Raw genomic sequence first — 23,394 nt, 5'->3', positions numbered from 1 at the left:
GATATGCATCTGAGGAAGTGAGCTGTAGCTCACGAAAGCTTATGCTCTAATAAATTGGTTAGTCTCTAAGGTGCCACAAGTCCTCCTTTTCATTAAGGACAAGAAATCACCACTAACCTGGAGTGGATTTGAAGATCTTAATTTTAAAGTTCAGTGAGGGTTATAACAACACAAACAAAGATTATTTTAAAAGTTATGAAAAACACCTCAGACAGAGACAAACACCTACAAGATCTCTGTCAAGCTTTCTTACAACTACAATACCCACCTGCAGAAGTAAAGAAACAGATTGATAGAGCCAGAAGAGTTCCCAGAAGTTACCTACTACAGGACAGGCCTAACAAAGAAAATAACAGAACGCCACTAGCCGTCACCTTCAGCCCCCAACTAAAACCCCTCCAACGCATTATTAAGGATCTACAACCTATCCTAAAGGATGACCCAACACTCTCACAAATCTTGGGAGACAGGCCAGTCCTTGCCTACAGACAGCCCCGCAACCTGAAGCAAATACTCACCAACAACCACATACCACACAACAGAACCACTAACCCAGGAACTTATCCTTGCAACAAAGCCCGTTGCCAACTGTGCCCACATATCTATTCAGGGGACACCATCACAGGGCCTAATAACATCAGCCACACTATCAGAGGCTCGTTCACCTGCACATCCACCAATGTGATATATGCCATCATGTGCCAGCAATGCCCCTCTGCCATGTACATTGGTCAAACTGGACAGTCTCTACGTAAAAGAATAAATGGACACAAATCAGATGTCAAGAATTATAACATTCATAAACCAGTCGGAGAACACTTCAATCTCTCTGGTCACGCGATCACAGACATGAAGGTCGCTATCTTAAAACAAAAAAACTTCAAATCCAGACTCCAGCGAGAAACTGCTGAATTGGAATTCATTTGCAAATTGGATACTATTAATTTAGGCTTAAATAGAGACTTGGAGTGGCTAAGTCATTATGCAAGGTAGCCTGTTTCCTCTTGTTTTTTCCTACCCCCCCCCCCCCAGATGTTCTGGTTTAACTTGGATTTTAACTTGAAGAGTGGTCAGTTTGGATGAGCTATTACCAGCAGGAGAGTGAGTTTGTGTGTGTATGGGGGTGGGGGGGATGTGAGAACCTGGATTTATGCAGGAAATAGCCCAGCTTGATTGTCATGCACATTGTGTAAAGAGTTGTCACTTTGGATGGGCTATCACCAGCAGGAGAGTGAATTTGTGTGGGGGGGTGGAGGGTGAGAAAACCTGGATTTGTGCTGGAAATCACTTTAGATAAGCTATTACCAGCAGGACAGTGGGGTGGGAATAGGTATTGTTTCATATTCTCTGTGTATATATAAAGCCTGCTGCAGTTTCCACGATATGCATCTGAGGAAGTGAGCTGTAGCTCACGAAAGCTTATGCTCTAATAAATTGGTTAGTCTCTAAGGTGCCACAAGTCCTCCTTTTCTTTTTGCGAATACAGACTAACACGGCTGCTACTCTGAAAAACACCTTGAGAATGTATCCTTTGATATTTTGGAGTAAGTTTTGAATGAGCTAAGTTGGTGGTTCTCAAACTTTTTTTTCCACGGACCACTTGAAAATTGCTGAGGGTCTCGGCGGACCACTTAATGATCTTTCCAAATGTTGTTTGTACCATTAGCTAACGTTTGTAAAGTGCTTTGGATATAAGTGCTATATAAAAAAACCTTAATAAAAATTAATGTGTTTTTTTTTTTGTTCTACAAACAAAAGCACACCACTCATATTTTAATATCAGTAGTCTTACCTTTCTCTCTTCCCTGCCGCGGCAGCTCCCGAGCTGGGACTGGCAAGGAGTGGGGGTCTCTCTTTCTCTCTCCTGCCGTGGCCGCCCCCGAGCTGCGGCTGGGAAGGAGGGGGTTTTCTCCCTGGCAGCTGCAGCCCTGGAGCTGGGGAAAGTCACCTCTTTCTCTGGCCGCCACAGCCCTGCAGATCCCAAATGTCCCCCCACCCGCTCTTCTCACCCCACTGCCACCTACACCCTATTCCTCCCAAGGCCACCACCTCACCTTACATGTGCATCTTCTCCAGGGTCCAGGCACCTAATTAGTGGAGCCATGCATGCATGGCTCCACTAATTAGGTGGGTGGCCCTTCATTCTCTCATGTGCGCCTGCCCAGGCGTGCACCTTAAAGGGAACTATCCGTGGACAACCTGAATGGAGCTCGTGGACCACTGGTGGAGTGGTCCACGGACCACCGTTTAAGAACCTCTGAGCTAAGTCGCCATTTCCCCTTGGATTGGTGCAACATTCACCGGCATTTTTGCGCACATGAAATAGATTTCAGGTACAATTCTAATTTTGTGTCTAGTGATGTGCTTTTCACCTAGAATTGGAAGTACCCAGGTTTGCATGCACAATTCAGTGGAAGATGGAAATTTTGCAAGAATAAATTGCATTGGCAAAAGGGAAGCTGTCCTTTTGGGGAAAAAAATGATATTTTGAGATATACCTAACTTGCTGTGTAAATAAAATCTTTAGTGTTAACTTCCTTTTCTGACCTTCCTTAAGATTGAACAGCTGACCAAAGACTGGAGCGATAAGTGGACTGACAGGAAAGCCATAATGGAAGAATACAGTGTGGACATCAACAAAGAAAAAGCTGGAGTGATAATAGATTCCAATTTACCTCATTTAATGGCAGTGAATGATGATATCCTCAGTACTGGAGTTGTGCTTTATCATCTCAGGGTGAGACAATATAATCACTTCTTTCATTTTGTTTGACTTTCAATAGGTGTCTTTCCTTTGGGAATAGAGAACTCGATTGGGTGGCATTACAACGGCAATTATCAAACTGCAAAAAGCTGTATTGCAAGACACACACCAAAAACTCTATAAAAAGACAGTCACATTGGTAGCAGGACAACAGTAAAAAACAAAGGGGAAACCATCTGTTCTCCACCATCTGTACAAAACAAGATGCATTCAGCTGAATATTAAGATGACCTTTATCAGTGCATATGCAAAACTTATGAAAAAGTGCGTGTGCATACATGCAAAAGCAACCTAGGTGCCCAGCTGCCCAGATACGCATGCAAGTAACTGTTTGCACACACAGAATGGGTGCATGTCACTTTTTGTGGGCTCAGTAGCATTTCAGGGCAACTGCTCCTGTATTCCCCCTCCATGGTCCAGCACGGGCACCCATTCTAGGCTCCAGGCTCCTCAAGCTGTCACCTCTCTTGGGCAGAGACCCATGTCTCTCTCCCTCCTGAACAGTTTTTTTCCAGGCTGCACAGTTCCCTGCCTACATTGTGTTATCCCCAGCAAGTCAGACTGCCTAAACAAGCCAACATCTGTGTTTTAGCATAATTGCCAGCAGTTATAAGCTACCACACAGCCCTTTATAAGGAAGCACATTTATTCTTAAGGTGAAAGCATTACAGAGAAAACATATAGAAAAGAATAAAAGTTCTTGTGTGCATGCTAAAAAAGCTTTCCAGATGTTACCCATTAGTTTTATGGGACCTTAGTAGGCCAAAGTCCTTCCAGTTTTTCCCAGGGATTGGACCCCCTGGGATAGAAGGTTCTGTCCGTTTGCTGGATCAGAACAAAGGCCCCGAGTCAGTTTGAACTCAGGCTATTTATCCAAAAGTCTACTCTTTGTCTTTGGGTCTCTGTAGAATCAACTTCGAAATACTTTATATGTGCCTGTCCGGGTGGTGGTACTTCTCTGGAGTGAATTTGCGTATTCACCCTCCACTGTGCTTAGTTTCTGGAAGGCAGTGGTCAGCCTCCCCCATGGTATTACATACAATCCCTGGCCCACAATGATGCATAAGATTAATACACTAAGATTTCCCTGAAACATTGCAGGAAATTACCATATCTGTCACAGGATTAATTGTTTGTGTCAAAGTATGCATGCAGAAGCTTAAAATTTGGCCAGGTGTTATAACATAAACATGTTATTACAGCCTTCACATGGAATGAGTGATGGTAGTAGCCAGGAACACCAGAACCTGTGTAGAAGGTGGGGGGGTGGGGCTATCAGTGCCAGAACTGTGACCCACCACCGGCACCTTGTCTTCTCCCCAAGGCCCTACCCTCTGGCCAGACTGGAAGCCAGAGCCAGCCTGTGGTAAGAGTCACCCAGGGAGCCCAGAACTTTGCTTAGGAGCAAAGTCTCATTGCAAGTCCTCCCAGTGGAAACCACTTTTTAAAATGGGACTTAGGCTTCTAGGTCACTCGAGTCTGATTCTGAAAAGTATTCAGGCACTTAAACAGGCAGATAAGCTTCTGGTGGGACTTTCAAAGTGCCTAGCACTTAGCTGCCATTGATTTTTATGATTTCCCATTGAAACCAATGAGAGTTATCTACCTGGCTGCTTTTGAAAATCCCACTAAGCACTTATCTGCATCTTTAGGTGCTTAAATATCTCAAAATCTCATTCTTAGGCACATCTGAAAATTTTATCCAGTGTTTTAGACACCTGGTTTTTTTGGCTGCAGCATGCCACTTTAACTGATGCCACAAGCTAGTACTGGCAAACAGTGACATGGCACATCTAGCTTGCCTGCTATAGACAAAAGGTGGTTTGCAACATGCATTTGTTTCACTGACATTTATCTTTGACAGAAAATGCTGCAAACCCTCCTCCTTCTTTAGAATCCTAACTTTTTTTCTGACAGCAAACATGACTTGGAGATCAGGTCAGCACAATGATCACAACTATTGATTAGGGCAATGCTTTTTTCTTTGTGTGATGTTGTGGAGAATACTGTCTGGGATAATTCATCCTTCGAAAAACCTGTCAGGTTATATGTTAACCTGGTTTTCCAGCACAAACAAAAATGTGTTTGAGGGAACTGTTACCAGCTTTCTTGTCCTTTAATATTATCTCTGTAGTCTAAATATTTTGCTCCATAACAATAGTTTTATGTCTTCCTCTCTTTGATTTTCAACTAATCTAAAACTGAAATGCAAAGTGAATCATGGTAACTGCCATCGTTGTTATGGTAAACAATGATGTACACTTTGAACTAAAAGAAAAGGAGTACTTTTGGCACCTTAGAGACTAACCAATTTATTTGAGCATGAGCTTTCGTGAGCTACAGCTCACTTCATCCGATGAAGTGAGCTGTAGCTCACGAAAGCTCATGCTCAAATAAATTGGTTAGTCTCTAAGGTGCCACAAATACTCCTTTTCTTTTTGCGAATACAGACTAACACAGCTGTTACTCTGAAACCTGACACTTTGAACTGTCACTCACTTATTTATTATTACATGATTTCTTTTCTTATTACATGTATTAATCCAGTTGTCAAGTCCAGCAACTGTCTCTGAGAGCTCCTGTAAAAGAGTGCTGTATGCTGGGATCCAGTTCAGGAATGGTGTGCCACATCTGTATTAACAATTCCTATGAGCAATGTATTTTTCTTTTTCCTTTTCTAAACTAACTCCTTCCTTGTCTTAAACTAGCCTGTAAGCAACAGGCCTTTTCAAATGGCAAGAACATTTTGTCGAGGCAAGGTGAGTGAGGGAATATCTTTTATTGGACCAACTTCTGCTGGTGAGAGAGACAAGCTTTTGAGCCACACACACAGCTCTTCTGAAGGCTCTGAAGAAGAGCTCTGTGTGGCTCAAAAGCTTGTCTCTCTTACCAGCAGAAGTTGGTCCAATAAAAGATTTTACCTCACACACCTTGTGTCTCTGATATCCTAGGACCAACCGTTACAATTACATCACATAGAACATACTGAGAATGCAATTATGCTGTTCTACTGTGTGTGTTAATTGCCGTGGAGGAAGAATATATTGCTCCACCAGAGCAAAAACCTGCTTTAGTTGCTTATGAAACCTGCTTCAGAAAACAGAAAAGCACTGTTAGTTTAAAATGTGATTTTTACTTAAAAATGGTATAGCTTTTAACTAGGGCTGACAATTAACTGCTGTTAATGCCTACAATAAACACAATTTCTTTAAACAATTAATTTCTTTAATGCACATTAATCGCAGACCCTTTGGGTGGGAGGGCAGCATGAGCTGCTCCAAAGAACCTGTCTGGTCAAGCGCAGTAATACAAGCCGCCACCAGAGGGCCGGAAAAGGAGGCTACAGAAAGTAAGGTAGTTCTCATTCCTGCATTTTTCAAATAAAAACAGGACAGCCAGGGCAGGGGCTCACCAGAGCAGCCCCCTCCCTTGCAGGGCTCACCCGAACTGCCCTCCCCATGCCTGCTGTGGCTGGAGAACAATTAATCGCGACTAATTTTCTTAATTGCTTTACAGCCCTACTTTTAACATCAGTGCTGTAGAAGGCATTGGGTCGCATCTCTGGTGGAGTTCCTGAGGGGTTCAAAATTTGTATTAGGTCAGATTGCAAGTGCTCAAAGCAACGGTAACTTCAATTACTCTGAGGATAGGACAACCCAAAAAGTGGCCAGTACTGGCTAGAAAGGGAGCATGGTCAGGGCAACCAGTGAGTGCTCTGATTCTGCACCTCCCATCAGCTTTGCATTGATGGAGCTGTGATGGAAATTAAAGCTGCACCACGCAGAAACCCTACAAAGGCAACTGCTTGCACTCCAAAGGGATAAATTATCCATGAGGCACAAAGGGGTGTAATTGGAGCAAGGAGATATAAGTTACCCTTTTCTCTGCCAACTTTTTTATAGTTGGCCCATGATTGTAGTTGCAAGACAGTTTAGGTCAGTATGTTGTTGTTCAAGGAGTCCTGCATTTAATGGCCATGCCCTCCATGCACAGTGTTCTTTGTGGAACAAATTCAGATACCAAAGACCAATTTTTTAAATTACCCTCTATATGTGAGCCTGCAAATACTGAACACGTACATACAAATCGGGTAGTTACGTAGGGTTTTGTATTCAATTTGCAGGTGTAGGTTTAGAGGCCCATTTGAAAATTGGCCTGGGTGATTTGTTTCTTGCAAAGGTGCATCTTTCAAGAGTTCTTGCTATTTGTTTTGACATTTTTCTTATTTGGAAATTGTAGCATTTGGAATTTGTGCTACATCTTTTCATCTTTTCAGTGATTCATTCTCATATTTGGTCTGAAGTGCCTGATTTTCTGGCTGAATGCTTTTATTTGAACTAAATACGTAGGCATAAGCCTTCTTTCCATTGTAAAAAAAATAAAATAAAATAAACTTGTAAATTGCATACCTACAACTTTGGTGCTGCAGTCCAAAGGCAGAGTTTTACCACTACTTTGAAGGTGTATTACCAGTGAGGTGAATGCATCTAAAGGTCTCCTCCATTGATTGGCATAGAATACATAGATATTGTAACTGACAAGTAGTCTGTGGAATTATTTTTGTTAGCCATTTCAAAATAAATAATTGAAAGTATTAGTGATGCAGATGTAAATGTCAATGTTAGTAGACATTCATATTGAATTTTGACAACATTAATCTCAACTGTATATAGAAAGTAGTCACTACTACTTAAAGCACACTTTTTTAAAGCTAGTCCTTCCATATTATAATGTACTGATTTGCAAACAGTAAAGTATTCCATGTGCTACTTTTGTCAAAACCTAAAGTGGTTAACAGATCTCCATTTTAATGGAGAAAAGCTAGTCTGAAGGCTCACCGATAGGACTCATATAAGGCCTCTTATTAAGTTTGTTTCACTTACACTAACATCTTTGTCCCCTCTTTCTTTGCTCCTAGATGCTGCCTTTTCTTTTCTTTGTGCTTTGCCTCTTTTAGGCTCTGGTGTCTGTTACTTCCATCTGAACAACAAGAAGGTAAAATTTAGTGTTCCTTATGTTTTTGTGCAACAGCACTGCACCATCATTTTATACTTTTTTCAGGGAAGGAAAAGGCAGCCAACTTTGAATCATATTGTGCAAGCAGTGTGTTCTCCATTTTTCTCTTCTTGTGTCCTACTTCATATACAGTAGATTTTACAACAGCTTAGCGACATGTTGTTAGCTGTCTTTTGTGAAGAGTATCTTTTTCCTTTTGATTTTAATAGCTCATTAGGGTCTGAAGTTTAAACTGTAGGATCTATTTGTATTGGTGTAAAAAGGATTAGTCCATTTGTGTAGTAAAGTCTTTTGAGAGATGTGTTTTCAAAACTGAAGTGCAAAAATATTTTCCCTAATACAGTAAAAGCTGTGTTATCCGGCACTTTACCAACCGGAAAGCTCTATAAACTGGCATTTCTGATCTTCAGTCAAAGTCCAGTTTATCGTGTGGTTGGCACGGGGCCGGCAGGCTCCCTACCTGGCTCCGCATGACTCCCCAGAAGCGTCAACATGTCCCTGCTGCTCCTAGGCGGAGGAACAGCCATGAGGGGCTCTGAGTGCGGGGTGGGGGGCTCAGGGCAGGGGGTTGAGGCAGTGTTCCCTCTAATTTTTTCCATCCATATGCGGAATGAATTTTGTTATGTGCACCATATCGAGGTTTGTGCGGATGTGCGCCACCAGTAGAAACCAAAAACCTAGATATAATATTTTTTAAAAGTTACCATACGGATAATTACTCCAGCCAGGACAGGTTAGGCATTTTAGAACTCACTATTCAAAGAATTAAGTTTAAGTGTAAGAGAAATAAAAATTATGAAATGCATAGACCAGTCAAAACACTAAAACAACGCACTTAGAAAGAAGTATCAAGAAGTAACAACAACCACCACCACAACAATACAAATATGTATGGGGAGGTGAGTGTGAAAGACAGGGTGTGCGTGCAATGGAGACACATGCTGCAGGTGCGTGTGTTGCCCCTTGAAGTACACTGAAGCCACTTTAAGTAGATCAGTTGCCCTTTTAAGTAGACCAGCAGGTTCAGACATAAGAGCATCTGCCAGCAAGCTCCCTCCATCCTGAGCCCTGTTGTGCCACCCCCTCTCTATAGAGATGGGGTACGGGGGAGGGGATCACCCTGACATCAGCCCCCCTCCCTGCTCTGCACAGCAAGTAGGAGGCTCCTGGGAGCAGCTCCAAGGCAGAGGGCAGGAGCAACACACGGCAGTGGGCGGAAGGACACCTGAACTGCGCGACATTTGATAGCCTGCTTATAGCTTACAGAGAACTTAGGGTTGGGTGGTTGGCACCAGGGGCTGCCCCAGCAGCGGCTGGCACGGCTGCGGAAGTCATGGAGGTCCCGGAAAGTCACGGAATCCGTGACTTCTGAGACAGACTCGCAGCCTTGCTTATAGCTTCTTCTCACAGAAAACAAGCTGACAGGGTCATTACTCAAGTGAGCTCTTCCTTTAATGAAGGAGAGTGAGGAATGAATTTAGAGTCTTTGACCTCCAGTTGTCACGCACAATGATCACTTGCTTTGAAATTAGCACTTTTCTGTTAAAGTTCTTCATTTGCATTCCACACAGCTTCTTTCTCGTTTGATGAGTTATTTAGTTACAGGCGTGTATACAATGTAAATTATAATGGGATATAGATAAATGAAAACAATGGAAGTAACATCCCATTAGTTTCCATGAAGTTTAAACACGTAATCATTGTCATTGCCCTTCTCTGGACTTTTCCCAATTCTAATGTATCCTTTTCGAGATGGAGCAACCACAACTGCACTCAGTATTCAAATACCATGGATGTATATTGTGCCATTATGATATTTTGTGTCTTATTATCTATCCCCTTCCTAATGGTTCTATCATTCTGTTAGCTTTTGTGACTGCTGCTGCACACTGAGTAGATGTTTTCAGAGAACTATCCAGGGTGACTCCAAGATCTCTTTCTTGAGTGGTGACAAGTAATTTAGACCCTATCATTTTATGTGCATAGCTGGAATTATTTTTTCCAATGTGCATTACTCAGCATTTACCAACATTGAATTTCATCTGCCATTTTGTTGTCCGGTCCCCCCGTTTTATGAGGTGCCTTTGTAAATCTCAGATGTCAGTCTTGGACATTGTATCATCTATAAATTTTGCCACCTTACTGTTCACTCCCTTTTACAGATCATTTATGAATATTTTGAATAGCACGGATCCCTGAACAGATCCTTGGGGGACTTGGCTATCTGCCTCTCTCCACTGTGAAAACTGACCATTTATTCCTATCCTTTGTTTCCTGTCTTTTAACCAGTTACTGATCCATGAGGGGTCCTTCCTTCTTATCCCATGACTGCTTACTTTGGTTAAGAGCCTTTGGTGGGGGACCTTGTCAAAGGTTTTCTGAAAGTCCAAGTACACTATGTCCACTGGATCACCCTTGTCCACATATTTGTTGACCCCCTCAGAGAATTCTAATAGTTTGGTGAGGCATGATTTCCTTTTATAAAAGCCGTGTTGACTCAGTCCCAACATATTGTGTTTATCTAGATATCTGATAATTCTGTTCTTGACTGTAGTTTCAACCAGTTTGCCTGGTTAGGCTTACTGCCTGTAATTGCCAGCATCAATTCTGAAGCCCCTTTTTTTTTTTTTAAATTGGTACTACATTAGCTATCCTTCAGTCATCTGGTGCAGATGCTGATTTAATTGATAGGTTACATACCGGAATTAGTAGTTCTACAATTTCATATTTGAGTTCCTTCAGAACTCTTGCGAGAATACCATCTGGTCTTGGTGACTTACTATTTAGTTTATCATTTTGTTCCACACCCTCCTTTTCCAACACCACAGCCTGGAACAGTTCCTGTTGTTTGTCACCTAAAAAAAATGGCTCAGGTTTGGGGATTTCTCCCACATCCACTGCAGTGAAGACAGATGCAAAGAATTAATTTAGCTTTTCCACGATGGCTTTGTCTTCCTTGAATGTTTCTTTAGCACCTCGGTTGTCCAATGCCCCACTTGGACTATTTGGCAGGCTTCCTGCTTCAGATGTACTTAAAATATTTTTTGCTATTAGTTTGGGTCTTTAACTAGTTGCCCTTTGCATTCTTTCTTGGCCTGCCTCATTATGCTTTTACACTTGATTTACCACAGTTTATGTTCCTTTATATTTTCCTCTGTAGGATTTGATTTTTGAAGGATGCCTTTTTGCCTCTAACCACCTCTTCTACTCTGTTTAGCCTGGGAAGGGTTCACTCACCACAAATAGTACCTCTTTGTGGCTGCTCTGGGTCTCACCCGGTCTGGTGCTTTCTTCCATCAGTTACTCAAGCTGTGACCTCTCTCACTCACTCACTCACAGCCCTCCAGTCAGATCACTGTATAGTCCTCCCCTTCTGGGTAGCCAAGTCTCTCTAGACCAGCTGTCTGGTTGGCACCTCTCACACTCCTGTGCCACTTTCCAGTGGCTGTTAAGGGAACTCGGGCATGCCCTCTACACTGGGTTCCAGCCCACGAACCCTGTAACAAACACTCAGGGTCTGCCCCGTCCTACCCCTTGCTGCTGTTTCCCTGGACTTCTTCCTACCTTGCCCTCTCAGGCTTCCTTTCCCTATAACTCCTCTTGGGTTAACCCTTCTTCTTGGGCTTATTCTCCCTTGGGTTCTCTGCTCTCCTCCCTGCTCCCAGGGAGTTACTGCAGCCTCTCTCTAGCAGCCTCTTTCTGTCCTGAGCTACTTGGCTTTATACAAACCCTGCCTGTTCCTGTCCAGGTGAGCTTCATCCTTTAATTAGTTGTCATAGCTCCCTGGCTGCTCCTCAAACTGCAGCCTAGGTGGATAATTAGTCCAATTAGCCAACTTAACCCTTTCAGTGGCTGGTGTGGAATGAACACCCCATAACATAGCCATAGTGGCATTTTTTGGTCCTATTACTGTTTTTTTAAATTTGCGGTATACTTTTAGTTTGAGCCTTTATTATGGTGTTTTTAAATAGTTTCCATGCAGTTTGCAGGCATTTCACCCTTGCTACTGTTCCTTTTAATTTCCATTTAACTAGCTTCCTCATTTTGTGTAGTTCCCTTTTTTGAAGTTAAATGCTATTATGGTGAGTTTATTTGGCATTTTTACCCATACAAGGATGTTAAATTTAATTGCTTGGTAATAGCGACCATAATGTAATCAGCTGTATTCACCTCTTGGACCAGGTCCTTTGCTTCACTTAGGACTAAATTAAGAGTTGCCTCTTCCCTTGTGGGTTCTGGGACAAGCTGCTCCAAGAAGCAGTCATTTATAGTGTCTAGAAATGTTGTTTCTGCAGCCCTTTCTGAGGTCAATATGAGAATCGTTGAAATCCACTATGATTATTGTGTTTTTTGCCTTTGTAGCCTGTCCAATATCACTGAGTGGGGGGAGAGAAAACCTTTTGTAGTGATAAACACCCATTTTTTCATGGTCTGTATGTATAAAAACATCTTCTGTATTTTCCACAGTATGCATCTGATGAAGTGAGCTGTAGCTCACGAAAGTTTATGCTCAAATAAATTGGTTAGTCTCTAAGGTGCCACAAGTACTCCTTTTCTTTTTTCATAAGCACTGTCACCATACTGGTCAGGTGATTGGTAGAATATTCCTACTGCTGTATTCTTATTCTTCAAGCATGGAATTTCTGTCCATAGAGATTCTGTGGTACAGTTTGATTCATTTAAGATTTTTACTTTATTTGATTCTATGCTTTCTTTCACATATAGTGTGTCACCCCCACCAGCGCAACCTACTCTGTCATTCCTGTGCATTTTGTACCCTTGTATTACCGTGTCCAGCTGATTATCCTCATTTCCCCAGGTTTCTGTGATTCCTATTATATCAATATCCTCATTTAATACCAGGCATTCTAGTTCACCCATCTTAGTATTAGACTTTTAGCATTTTTGTATAAGCTCTTTTACTGCTCACTAGCTCCTATCTGTACATTAACAACTTCTTTCCTATCATCTTTACTAGGATATACAGTTCTCCCTTTAATAAACTCATCCTTAAGGGACATCTCTGCCTGGCTGGCTTTCCGCTGTCTCTTAGTTTTTAAAAAATCCTCTACAACTTTGTAATTGTACACGCCAGCAATCTGGTTTCATTTTGGTTTAAGTGGAGCCTGTCCTTCCTGTATGTGCTCTTTCTTTTCCAGAAGGTTCTCTAGTTCCTAATAAACCTAAAACAGTCTTCCTTATACCATCGGTTTTTCCACACACTGAGACCCTGCAGTTCTGCCAGTCTTTCGGGCCTGGTGCACAGAACTGGAAGCTTTTCAGAGAATGGTACTATGGAGGTCCTGGACTTTAGTGTCTTAATTGGCAGCCTACATTTGGCCTCCATAACCTCTCTCCTACCTTTGCCTATATCATTGGTACCCACATGCACCACAACCACTGGCTCCTCCCCAGCACTGCAGATGTCTTGTGAGAGCCACAACCTTTGCACCCAGCAGGCAATTTACCATGTGGTTCTCCTGATCATCACAAACCCAGCTATCAACATTTCTAATAATCAAATCCTCTGTTACTATTACTTTGCTCTTCCTAGTAACTGGGGTTCTCTCCCCCTGGAGGGGATCTCCTCAGTAAAAGAGGAAACCATGACATCATCTGGAAGGAGGATCCCAAATACTGAATAGTTTTTTTGTCTCTGCTCCAGCTTGATGTTCTCCTTCCTCGAGACTTTCATCCTTCTGAACAGCACAGGGGCTGTCAGACTGAGAGTGGAACTGCTCTGTTGTGTCCCTGAAAGTCTTCTCTGCATAACTGTCTGTCTCCCTTAGCTCCTGCATTTCAGCTACTCTGGCTTCAAGAGCCCAAACTCTCTCTCTGATGGCCATGAGCTGCTTCCACCATATGCACACATACACCACCTGCCCCTGAGGCAGGTAATCTCACATGCTGCATTCAGTGTAATAAACTGGATAGTTCCCACTCTGCAGCTGAATTTCTGCCTGCACTATTTTTACCCTTGCATCTTTTTTTTAAGTTGGTTATTTTTGATTGGTGGGGAGGGGTTGGTTTATTGGCCTAAGTTTAGAGTGTGTTTGTTAGGTGTATTGGGTTCTCTCCCCTTCATTCCCCTTTTCTTTTCTAGGGGGATTTTCTGACATTCTTCCAATACAGTGGTTCCCAAACTTTAACAGCCCACGAACCCCTTTCACTAAATTGTGAAATCTCATGAACACCCTCCTAAAAAGGAATATTTCCAGGGATTTAAGTTTAAATTTCCTCCGCACTCTGTGGGGCTCCTGCTGCTGGACCCCATTGACCGCTCTGGTCAACTGAGCTCCACTGAGCGTGGGCTGCAGGTCCCGCTGACCACTGGGGCTCGGGCTGCCAGCCTCAATTGCCCGGCCCCGCTCTCCCTGGGGCTCGGGCTGCCAGCCCCGCGTGGAGTGCTGGGGTTCGGGCTGCCGCCTGCCCCGCTCACGGGGGCAGGGCTCGGGCTGCCAGCCCCAACTGCCCGGCCCCGCTCTCCCTGGGGCTCGGGATGTCAGCCCTGCGTGGAGCGCTGGGGTTCGGGCAGCCAGCTCCCCTGCTGATGGGGGCAGGGCTTGGGCTGCCAGCCCCAACTGCTCGGCCCCGCTCTCCCTGGGGCTTGGGCTGTCTGACCTGCAACCAGGTCCTGTTTGCTGCCTCCAATGTCTGTGGTCCTTTGGCCTCCATTAGTGAAATTTTTCTGGGGAACCCCCTGTAATGTTCTGCCAACCTCCAGGGGTTCATGAACCCCAGTTTGAACCACTGTTCTAATAGCTCGGTTATAATCCCTCGGTCTCCTCCCCCTGCTGCTGAACTCTCACTGTAGCCAAACTCTCCTTACCTTGGTAGCTTACTTTCTCTTGTGTGGTCTCATTTTGTTGCGGGACTTTCTCTGCTTGAGAGCTGGACTGCGAAGGAATGCCTCTCTCAACTCCCTCGCAAAACTACTGTTCGCTACTCCTCTTCACTAGTGCCTTTGATCGCTTAGGAGGTTGCTTTTTAAACCCCTTTTCTCCCTGAGGAGAGAGCCTTCAACCTCTCAACAGAGGCCTTTGTGTATGAGCTTCACCCCCTCTCAGCCACCCAAGCAGAAGGTTGTGCTGGGTTGTCAGTTTGGAGTTGTTACCCAACCCATGTGTACAGGGACTCCAAGCTAGGGTTGTCACCTCAGAGATATAAAAACTCGGGCAACCAAGATGATCCTGAGCCTATAAAATTGGACAGCCAGCAGTATGTACTGAGCTCCCTTACAGATTTCCTGGGACAGCTACCGCAAAAAAGGGAAGTTCCTAGAAAAACTGGACAGATGGCAACCCTACCCCAGCTCCCTGGGGTGAGAGTGACAATCATCCCTCCTCGTCAGATGCTTAGAAACTAGAAGACATGCTCATGATTATATGTCATTCATTATTACCCTCTAAGTAACCTTGTCATCTTATTATAAACCTCTTCCTTCCTTTTTCTGCCCTGATGGATTGTTGCACTCTCATATTGCTTCTTGTTTAGAATTAAATTGTATGCTATTTGGGGCGAGGACCATATTTTCATTTGTTCTGGTTGGACCACAGAAAACTTCAGATACTGTACAAATAATAATTTTTATATAATCTAAACCACTGATTATCAAGATGTGGTTGTGTTGTAACATATTCTTTAAAATAAACTTGTTAAGAGAGTGTGTGTATAAGAGTTGGGATTATGTTCTTGTCTGTCTGTCTGTAAACTGCTGCTCCTTGAAGATTCTGGGCTATGTTTTCAAAATTGGCTTCTCATTTTGTGCACACAGCTATTTGTGCATACAGTTATCATAATTACTCACTCAGATTGGGTCATTGGGCATCTGAGTACCCTGTCTGAAAGACTCAGATACCAGTGTGTGTGTTTAAATACAGTAATTGTGCTTGAGAGCAGCCATGCAAGCAAAACATCTAACTCAAGCAACTTAAATTATCCAGCTGGTTGCAGCATCTGCAGAGCTGCAGCTCTGTAACAACAGAGCTTCGAAGCACTAAGTGTGATTCGTAGCAATTACAAAACTGAGGGCAGTTGAAGGTTAAGACTCCATACACATTACAACTAATAGCTACAGTCTGCTCTAATCAACCCAGGCAGGGATAACTTGTCTGAAATATTTACCAAGATACTGTGGCAGAATTCATGAGAACTTTTATGCATTTTTCATTTTCAATAGATTACTTTTAATTTACCTAATTTACAATAGTTATTTCCCTCTTTTAGGAAGGAACAACCAAAATTGGAAGATGTGATTCAGACCAGGAGCAGGATATTGGTAAGAGACTGAGATTACATAGGATTTTATATAGCGTTCTGACAACCCAGGTGCTTTTGCTTGTCTAGCATAACGTTCTAATAGTCATTTTTCTTTACCAGCTGTCTCCATGTGAGAAGTTGAGAAGAGAATAACTGCTTGTAGGTTTGCTATATAATAAAGTGTTAGAGTTAATTTTTGCTGTTATTTATTGGGTCAAGAAACACCATGAAAGTAATTGAGAATCTACTTAAGTTTTTCCCAAGTAGGGTAAATTTACATTAGGGATAGAAAATTATTGTGGTTCAAAGCCCAGAACTTGCTGTATTCATTCCTGTATCAGTGCCTCCCCCACCCTCAAATAAAAAAGCTGTAAAGAAAAAAACTAGCAAACTGGCTTTCCTGTGGTTCAATATATTTCTTTCCAGCTATGTTGGGTCATGGATGTTCGATCTTAAAGTTACTTAGTTTTAATCTGGTCCCCCTGCTTCTTGTCTGATGTGATTTTTAGCAGCAACAATTTCCAGTACCAAAGCTAGTAGAAACTGACATTTAATACTGAAATTGGAAACAGCTTGGAATCCCAGCTTTGATTAAATCATCATGCTCTAGCTCTAGTAGTTAGTGAAATATCAGCTATTAAAATAATGTCACAGTTAAAATAGAAAATATAGCATGATTACAGGTCCTGATAGCTTACAACTTGCTAGGGATAGACACGTTTTGGAAGAACAGTTCAAATACTTTCAGACCAGTAAACTTTTCCAAAAACTGATCCTGAACTAGTAATCCGAGAGGAGACATTTAGGTTCCCATATGGTGCCATAGGATTGTTCTTTGACCATACTACTGTGTAGTTAGTCTATTTACCTGCGCTGGAAGCTTTTGTTCTAAAGCAAAGGTTGAAAAGAGTGTAAAATAAACCTAAAATGATCAAATAAAAAGGACCTACAGTTTTGTAGTTCTGCAGGGTGAATGGATTGAGAGGAACCATTGTATCATAGACAACAAGTGTGGGATTGTGACGCTGCGGCCAGTCCAGGGAGCATATTGTACTGTAAATGGACAGGAAGTCACTAGTGCTTGTCGTCTGTCACAAGGTGAGTCTTGCAGTTCCTTTTTGTGGTGTTGATGCTAATGATACAGATATCAGCAGGTGAATACAGTAAAATACTGAGAGTAAATGCTGTAAATCTATTGTTCAGCAGTCCTTCACTTCCTTAGGATGGAACAATACGATCCAATAACCCTCTGAGTTCAGAAACTAGGATCTACTGAAGTCATACACGTCTACTAAATGGATGGGCATACGTCTTATGTTAAAATGAAACTGTTATGGTAATATTGAGATTAATTTTAACTGCAGTAATTCTTAGTTCTCTGAAAACGGAAGGCTTATTCAGGATTGCTCCTGACCAGTAAGGTAATAGGTTAGGTAGAACCCCTCTAACATGTCCACTGCAAATGGCATAAGGGCATGGCTTTCTGTGGACTGTACTAGAATGGTTGACCTTGGACTTCATTTCTCATTGGAATCAGATTTTTGTCAAAATTGTAGATGTTGAGGTACAGAATACAGGGGAGTGTCTCTGAATTCAAAGTTAGGGTTAGAGATTAAGGCAGGATTTACAAAAGCACCTAACAAACTCTATTGATGTCAGTGGAATAGGCCCTTATTGTGGTTTCAAAAGCAAACACTGGGAAACCTGGTGAAGTGAAGAAACAGACTGACAGAGCCAGAAGGGTACCAAAAAGTCACCTACTACAAGACAGGCCCAACAAAGAAAGTAACAGAATGCCACTAGCCATCACCTACAGCCCCCAACTAAAACCTCTCCAGTGCATCATCAAGGATCTACAACCTATCCTGAAGGACGACCCCTCACTCTCACAGACCTTGGAAGACAGGCCAGTCCTCGCTTACAGACAGCCCCTCAACCTGAAGCAAATACGCACCAGCAACTACCCAGCACACAACAAAAACACCAACCCAGGGACCAAACGCTGCTACAAACCCCGGTGCCAACTCTGTTCACATATCTATTCAGGGGACACCATCATAGGACCTAACCACATCAGCCACACCATCCGGGGCTCGTTCACCTGCACATCTACCAATGTGATATATGCCAGCAATGCCCCTCTGCCATATACATTGGCCAACCCGGACAGTCTCTATGCAAAAGAATAAATGGACACAAATCTGACATCAGGAATCATAACATTCAAAAACCAGTAGGAGAACATTCAATCTCTCTGGTCACTCAATAACAGACCTCAAAGTGGCAATTCTTCAACAAAAAAAACTTCAAAAACAGACTCCAACGTGAAGCTATAGAACTGGAATTAATTTGCAAACTAGATACCATCAGATTAGGCCTGAATAAAGACTGGGAGTGGTTGGGTCATTACAAAATCGAAACTTAATTTCCCCAATACTAATTTCTCCCTACTGTTACTACACCTTCTTGTCAACTGTCTCTAATGGGCCACTCTCTTACCACTTCAAAAGTTATTTCTCTTCCCTTGGTTTCCTGCTGTTAATTGATTTATCTTGTTAGACTGACCTAACACTTGGTAAAGCAACCCACATCCTTTCATGTATTTGTACCTGCTCTTGTATCGTTTACTTCATATATCTGGGAAACAAGCAGGGAGAACTGGAAGTCCTGGCACAGTCAAGGAATTATGATATGATTGGAATAACAGAGACTTGGTGGGATAATTCATGTGACTTCAGTACTGTCATGGATGGATATAAACTGTTCAGGAAGGACAGGCAGGGCAGAAAAGGTGGGGGAGTAGCACTGTATGTAAGAGAGCAGTATGACTGCTCAGAGCTCAAGTATGAAACTGCAGAAAAACAGGAGAGTCCCTGGATTAAGTTTAGAAGTGTGAGCAACAAGGGTGATGTCGTGGTGGAAGTCTGCTATAGACCGCCGGACCAGGGGGATGAGGTGGACGAGGCTTTCTTCTGGCAACTAACGGAAGTTACTAGATCGCAGGCCCTGGTTCTCATGGGAGACTTCAATCACCCTGATATCTGCTGGGAGAGCAATGCAGCGGTGCACAAATGATCCAGGAAGTTTTTGAAAAGTGTAGGGAACAATTTCCTGGTGCAAGTGCTGGAGGAACCAACTAGAGGCAGAGCTCTTCTTGACCTGCTGCTCACAAACCAGGAAGAATTAGATGGGGAAGCTAAAGTGGATGGGAACCTGGGAGGCAGTGACCATGAGATGGTCGAGTTCAGGATCCTGACACAACGAAGAAAGGAAAGCAGCAGAATATGGACCCTAAGCTTCAGAAAAGCAGACTTTGACTCCCTCAGGGAACTGATGGGCAGGATCCCCTGAGAGAATAACATGAGGGGGAAAGGAGTCCAGGAGAGCTGGCTGTATTTTAAAGCATCCTTATTGAGGTTACAGGGACAAGCCATCCTGATGTGTAGAAAGAATAGTGAATATGGCAGGCGACCAGCTTGGCTTAACCGTGAAATCCTTGCTGATCTTAAACACAAAAAAGAAGCTTACAAGAAGTGGAAGACTGGACAAATGACCAGGGAGGAGTATAAAAATATTGCTCGGGCATGCAGGAGTGAAATCAGGAAGGCCAAATCACACCTGGAGTTGCAGCTAGCAAGAGATGTTAAGAGTAACAAGAAGGGTTTCTTCAGGTATGTTAGCAACAAGAAGAAAGTCAAGGAAAGTATGGGTCCCTTACTGAATGAGGGAGACAACCTAGTGACAGAGGATGTGGAAAAAGCTAATGTACTCAATGCTTTTTTTGCCTCTGTCTTCACGAACAAGGTCAGCTCCCAGACTACTGCACTGGGCAGCACAGCATGGGGAGGAGATGACCAGCCCTCTGTGGAGAAAGAAGTGGTTTGCAACTATTTAGAAAAGCTGGATGAGCACAAGTCCATGGGGCCGGATGTGCTGCATCCGAGAGTGCAATCACATCCGCCAACTCCTTTAGCAGAGTCATTGGCCATTATCTTTGAAAACTCATGGCTATCGGGGGGAGGTCCCGGACGACTGAAAAAAGGCTAATGTAGTGCCCATCTTTAAAAAAAGGAAGGAGGAGGATCCGGGGAACTACAGGCCAGTGAGCCTCACCTCAGTCCCTGGAAAAATCATGGAGCAGGTCCTCAAGAAATTAATTCTGCAGCACTTAGAGGAGAGAAAAGTGATCAGGAACAGTCAGCATGGATTCACCAAGGGCAAGTCATGCCTGACTAATCTAATTGCCTTCTATGATGAGATAACTGGCTCTGTGGATGAGGGGAAAGCAGTGGACGTGTTTATTCCTTGACTTTAGCAAAGCTTTTGACACAGTCTCCCACAGTATTCTTGCCAGCAAATTAAAGAAGTATGGGCTGGATGAATGGACTATAAGGTGGATAGAAAGCTGGCTAGATATTTGGGCTCAACGGGATGGCTCCATTTCAAGTTGGCAGCTGGTATCAAGTGGAGTGCCCCAAGGGTCGGTCCTGGGGCCGGTTTTGTTCAATATCTTCATTAATGATCTGGAGGATGGCGTGGATTGCACCCTCAGCAAGTTTTCAGGTGACACTAAACTGGTAGGAGAGGTAGATACCCTGGAGGGTAAGGATAGGATACAGAGGGACCTTGACAAATTGGAGGATTGGGCCAAAAGAAATCTGATGAGGTTCAACAAGGACAAGTTCAGAGTCCTTCACTTAGGACAGAAGAATCCCATGCACCGCTACAGACTAGGGATCGAATGGCTAGGCAGCAGTTCTGCAGAAAAGAACCTAGGGGTTACAGTGGATGAGAAGCTGGATATGAGTCAATCCAACCTTGGATGTTGCCAAGAAGGCCAATGGCATTTTGGGCTGTATAAGTAGGGGCATTGCCAGCAGATCAAGGGATGTGATTGTTCTCCTCTGTTCAACATTGGTGAGGCCTCATCTGGAGTAGTGTGTCCAGTTTTGGGCCCCACACTGCAAGAAGGATGTGAAAAAATTGGAAAGCATCCAGCGGAGGGCAACAAAAATTATTAGGGAACTGGAACACATGATTTATGAGGAGCGGCTGAGGGAACTGGGATTGTTTAGTCTGCGGAAGAGAAGAATGAGGGGCGATTTTATAACTGCTTTCAACTACCTGAAAGGGGGTTCCAAAGAGGATGGCTCTAGACTGTTCTCAGTGGTAGCAGATGACAGAACAAGGAGTAATGGTCTCAAGTTGCAGTGGGGGAGATTTAGGTTGGATATTAGGAAAAACTTTTTCACTAGGAGGGTGGTGAAGCACTGGGATGTGTTACCTAGGGAGGTGGTAGAATCTCCTTCCTTTTGAGGTTTTTAAGATCAGGCTTGACAAAGCCCTGGCTGGGATGATTTAGTTGAGGATTGGTCCTGCTTTGAGCAGGGGGTTGGACTAGGTGACCTCCTGAGGTCCCTTCCAACCCTGATATTCTAAGTGGGTTCTAGCCCACGGAAGCTTATGCCCAAATAAATTTGTTAGTCTCTAAGGTGCCACAAGGACTCCTCATTTTTTTTGTTTTTTTTTGCTGATACAGACTAACATGGCTACCACTGAAAACTGGGAAACCACTTTTCTTGGCTGCCCAGAACTCCTGCTGTTAGGAGATGCTTCTTCTTTCACACCACCAGCAGACAGTCTTATTCAGCTTGCTGGACAAGTCTTTATACAAAACACCACTAGCTGTCACCTTCAGCCCCCAACTAAAACCTCTTACACGCATTATCAAGGATCTACAACCTATCCTGAAGAATGACCCATCACTCTCACAGATCTTGGGAGACAGGCCAGTCCTTGCCTACAGACAGCCCCCCAACCTGAAGCAAATACTCACCCAGCAACCACACAACAGAACCACTAACCCAGGAACCTATCCTTGCAACAAAGCCCATTGCCAACTGTCTCCACATATCTATTCAGGGGACACCATCATAGGGCCTAATCACATCAGCCACACTATCAGAGGCTCATTCACCTGTACATCTACCAATGTGATATATGCCATCATGTGCCAGCAGTGCCCCTCTGCCATGAACATTGAGCAAACTGGACAGTCTCTACATAAAAGAATAAATGGACAGCTTATGCTCAAATAAATTGGTTAGTCTCTAAGGTGCCACAAGTACTCCTTTTCTTTTTGCGAATACAGACTAACACGGCTGCTACTCTGAAACCTATCTTATTATTGACACTTTTTTTTCAATTCTACTTCAAAGTTCCAAGATCATGATTCTGTGGGATTAAAATATGGCTTTATGTAGGGGCGTTTCTAAATTCTTCTTTGAATTTTTTTCTTTTACTTAATAATTGGTACTTTAGATTTTTTCTCACTTTTTGTAGCATTTTCACTTTAAAGATTTTTGAGTATCTTAATTACTGAGCACTGGGACTTGAAAATTTTCTCTTATGTGCTCCTTGTGTCATTGAGATAGAGGAGTCAGAATAAAAAGAAATTTCCAGTAGTGGATTTGCCACTGACCTCCAGGGTTTAAGATTTTTTAAAAAGCACAGTAATGCTGGCAGTAACAGTGAGCAAAGTGTTACTAGGAGCAGTTTAAATAGTATGTACCATGGATACACATCAAATTCCAGATGTTTGATAAATTTTGTCTCCATAGTTTCCTTTTTTTTTCTTTTTTCTTTTTTTTAAAAAAACAGGAGGTCTTGTTGTCCTGGGCAAGGCTCATAAATTTAGGTTCAACCACCCAGCAGAAGCTGCCATTTTAAGACAAAGAAGATTGGTAAGTTTTGAGACTTTATATTTTTCTTTCCTAAATTCCTTCATTGGTGACTAACTTTATTTCATTTTAAAAGCAAACATGAAATGTATAATGTTTCTTCATATCTACTTATTTACTTGCCCCATTTCCTCCTTCTAGTGGTCTGTAGTAACACTAAACCATTGTGGCTTGACATCAGTGCCATTTCCAGAGTTGCTTAGCAAAAGAAAATGCAGATCCTCTTAAATCATTTAACATGCCCTTGTTTTCCAGTCATGACTTCGCTGGCGTTGAAACAATATAATTTAAGGCATTAAAGTGGAAAGACCATTTAAAAACTTTCCACGATCAATAGTATTCTGAGTTGTCCTCTTTATGTTATTAGCTCACTGTTCAGCATTAAATACACTAAAAGCAATTTTAGCTGGTGAAATTATAGAATTAATGTGTTGAGTGTCCCAGTGTTATTATCCATGCAGGTGTTGTTACATGCATCAGAGTTAGAGACTTTAATTAAAAATTGATAAAAGGAAATACTTTTTATATGGTGTATAAAAAGGGAACTCACTGCTGCAGGATATTATTCAGGAGATAGTTTATTCAGATTTCCAAACAGACTTAGACATCTGTAAG

The 23,394-nt window shown here is 42.8% G+C and overlaps 1 protein-coding gene across 1 annotated transcript in view; it reads left to right on the top strand.

Annotated features, from left to right (window-relative positions):
* Window positions 1-23,394, top strand: part of STARD9 (StAR related lipid transfer domain containing 9) — a 199,718-nt gene that overhangs the window by 121,545 nt on the left and 54,779 nt on the right. The window contains exons 16-19 of the mRNA XM_084631449.1: window positions 2,558-2,737; window positions 16,007-16,058; window positions 17,000-17,137; window positions 22,700-22,782. Of these exons, the coding sequence (XP_084487575.1) occupies window positions 2,558-2,737; window positions 16,007-16,058; window positions 17,000-17,137; window positions 22,700-22,782 (453 nt within the window). The remainder of the gene's footprint in view (window positions 1-2,557; window positions 2,738-16,006; window positions 16,059-16,999; window positions 17,138-22,699; window positions 22,783-23,394) is intronic.

This window comes from Lepidochelys olivacea (assembly GCF_965140295.1).
Source record: "Lepidochelys olivacea isolate rLepOli2 genome assembly, chromosome: 6".
Lineage (NCBI taxonomy): Eukaryota > Metazoa > Chordata > Testudines > Cheloniidae > Lepidochelys > Lepidochelys olivacea.
Note: the sequence above shows the minus strand (reverse complement) of the source record. Positions and strands in the feature narration are given on the sequence as shown.